The following is a 2,500-nucleotide window of genomic DNA, read 5'->3' as shown; positions in this document are numbered from 1 at the left end:
AGTTAGCTTTAAATCAGCAACAGGCAAAAGTTAACCAGGTTTTTGTTGAATGTGAGCGTGCCCAGAAGGAACGGGAACTATTATTGCAACAGTGTAATTCCCTCAGAAACGAAAAAGAAACTTTGTCAACACAGTTGCATGGAGCTCAAGCAGCATTGATTGAGAGGGATAGACAACTAACAGTTCAGGCTGTATTGGCAGAAGATAATAGAGCACTAAGTCACCAAGTTGAGACTCTTCATAAACAGATAACTCTTATGGGTGAACTGCAGGAACAATACAAGCAGCAGGTGTGGCAACTGTCACTCTCAGGTGGGTTGGGTGCAAGTAAAGGTTTAACTTTAGAACGCATGGCAGCTCATCAACAGGTGGAAAAGTTGGAAGAGTCTCAACGTATTGCTGCAGCAGGATTAGAAGCTGCTCTTGCACGTGTGGCTGAGCTAGAGAATGCTCTTAAAGAAAAGGAAAAAGAAGTTGAAGAGCAACAGCGTACAGTAAAAGCAGCAAAGGAGGCTGGTGCTGAACAGTGTAGGATTGCTGAAAGACGATGCCAAGCACTTGCAGCCACTAACCAGACCTTGGAAAGCTATATACTGGAACACAATGACCGTATAGATAGACTAGTTCGGCAGGTGAGAAGATCACAGAGAGGAAAATCAGTTTGTAGTGATGGCTTTGACATTGACCTAGAATTGTCAGCTTCACCATCATCTGCCAGTTGTAGTAGCACTGCCACATCACCTCCTGATGACATGGCAGGCACACTCCTCGGAAGACAGCCTGTTGTGCTTAACCGTCTAGATGCTTTATTGGAACTAGAAATGGAACCAGAGGGAGGTCAACGAAGGAAGACCTAGAAACATAGAATATCTACAGAGAATTACAAAGGCAAAGGTATATCAATTAACATGGATGTTAGGAACAGACAGGTCTTGTTTAAGAAGGGCAATTAACTGCAGACAGTTATGATAGTGGAAAATTGGAATATTGTGGTAAATTCAGAGGTTCAAGGAAGTTTTATCAATTTTGATAACCAGATAGATGTGCGGCATATATGAAAAAGAGTCAATATCAGAGGAGTCTAATAGGCAGTGAGTGGGCTTTCTTAAATAGCTCTTACCGAATGATTGTTAATTAAAATTGTTTACAGCTTAGAAAGAGAAAAGCATATTACTGTGAATGATGGAGGAGTGCAGGTTGCTCATTCATTGGAAGGAATACAAAATATATTAAATTTTTATAACATTTACTGTGTAGTGTATTGATCTGAGATCTGAGAAAATGTACGGCTAATAGTTAGTGTGTTGATTCCTTTGTTACATATTTAGTAAACATTGTTTATAATAATAACATGCTCTGTCTTTCAAAACATTCAGTAATTAAATCATATATAACAAAGAATCTGTATACAATACACCCCTCTAAAGTAAGCAGCTCTCTGTATGACAAGAAACTAGACTGTGATGTGGAGTCCACTGTGCAAAAAATTTAATTACAAACTAGTATGGAAAAGGGACATGTAATAGTTTGTTAATGATGATGTAATCATCTTCTATTTATTAGAAAAGAGTGAGTTAAAGGGGATTGGTATAAAACTATATTCATTGCACATCTGGTCTTTTCTTTAGTTCAGAATGTTCTGAATGTTGAATAGTCAAGGCTCAGAAGACTGAAAAGTAAGCATCTGTAGTATGTTTACTGAAACTTGATATGTATGAAGGGCACTTGCTGGTTCCATAATGATAATGGTTTTAAGATATTATTATTGTTGTTTTTTAATATTACTGGCTACTAGTCACAAACTTCAGCTGGGCAGTAAAATGCAGGCAAATATCTTTTGTGCTCAACTTGAAATCAGTTCATTGTTCTCTTATTTTGAATGGATATGGTGTATTCTAGTTGTTATGAAAATTTTTGTAGTAAATATCCAGCTTACACAAAGGAAGCTGCATCCAGCATGGGTTGCTGTACTTTGCTCATATGCCAAGTGTTTTTCTTTTTTTTTAATTGTTAATGGAACATTCATTAAAGAAGGTGATGAGAAATTAAAAGAAGTATTTATTTCTATTACTATTTAGATCATCATACTTGTTCTATGGGACACTATACAGTCTCCAGGAGAAGCAACCATTATTTGACTTGTAGATTGTATGGTTTAGTGAGGTGGTGTGATTTGATAAGGCACACCATAAAGGAAAGGTAAATATAGCATACAAAACCCTGTTTGGGCATTTAGAAGCCTCTTTTCAGAGATTGAATGCCATTGAATGGGAAAATAACCTCAATTCAGTTATCAAAAATATATACTTGACCACCTACATCTGTGTTTGATACATGTATGTACATAATTCATATACAGGCATCCCCCATTATACGATCAAGTTATGTTACTCTAAAATCAATCATAAAGTGATTTGTTGTCTATCAATAACAGTATGACATTACTTTGATAAGAGATAATCTAAAGCCTTTCTAGAATACCATAGAAACATAAAAGAGT

At 36.4% G+C, this 2,500-nt stretch overlaps 1 protein-coding gene across 7 annotated transcripts in view; it reads left to right on the top strand.

Moving 5' to 3' along the window:
- Tsc1 (tuberous sclerosis 1 protein hamartin) overlaps positions 1 to 2,500 on the top strand; it is a 19,110-nt gene that overhangs the window by 15,968 nt on the left and 642 nt on the right. For all 7 annotated transcript variants that reach the window (XM_043009873.2, XM_043009877.2, XM_043009874.2 and 4 more), the window contains one exon: positions 1 to 2,500. This exon is cut by the window's left edge and continues 2,462 nt beyond it; it is cut by the window's right edge and continues 642 nt beyond it. In XM_043009873.2, coding sequence (XP_042865807.2) covers positions 1 to 857 — 857 coding nt within the window. In that variant the 3' untranslated portion in view covers positions 858 to 2,500.

Source organism: Penaeus japonicus, unplaced genomic scaffold, assembly GCF_977035675.1.
Source record: "Penaeus japonicus unplaced genomic scaffold, GWHDUDI00000001_assembly GWHDUDI00000009, whole genome shotgun sequence".
NCBI lineage: Eukaryota > Metazoa > Arthropoda > Malacostraca > Decapoda > Penaeidae > Penaeus > Penaeus japonicus.
This window is presented reverse-complemented; position numbering and strand designations above follow the sequence as displayed.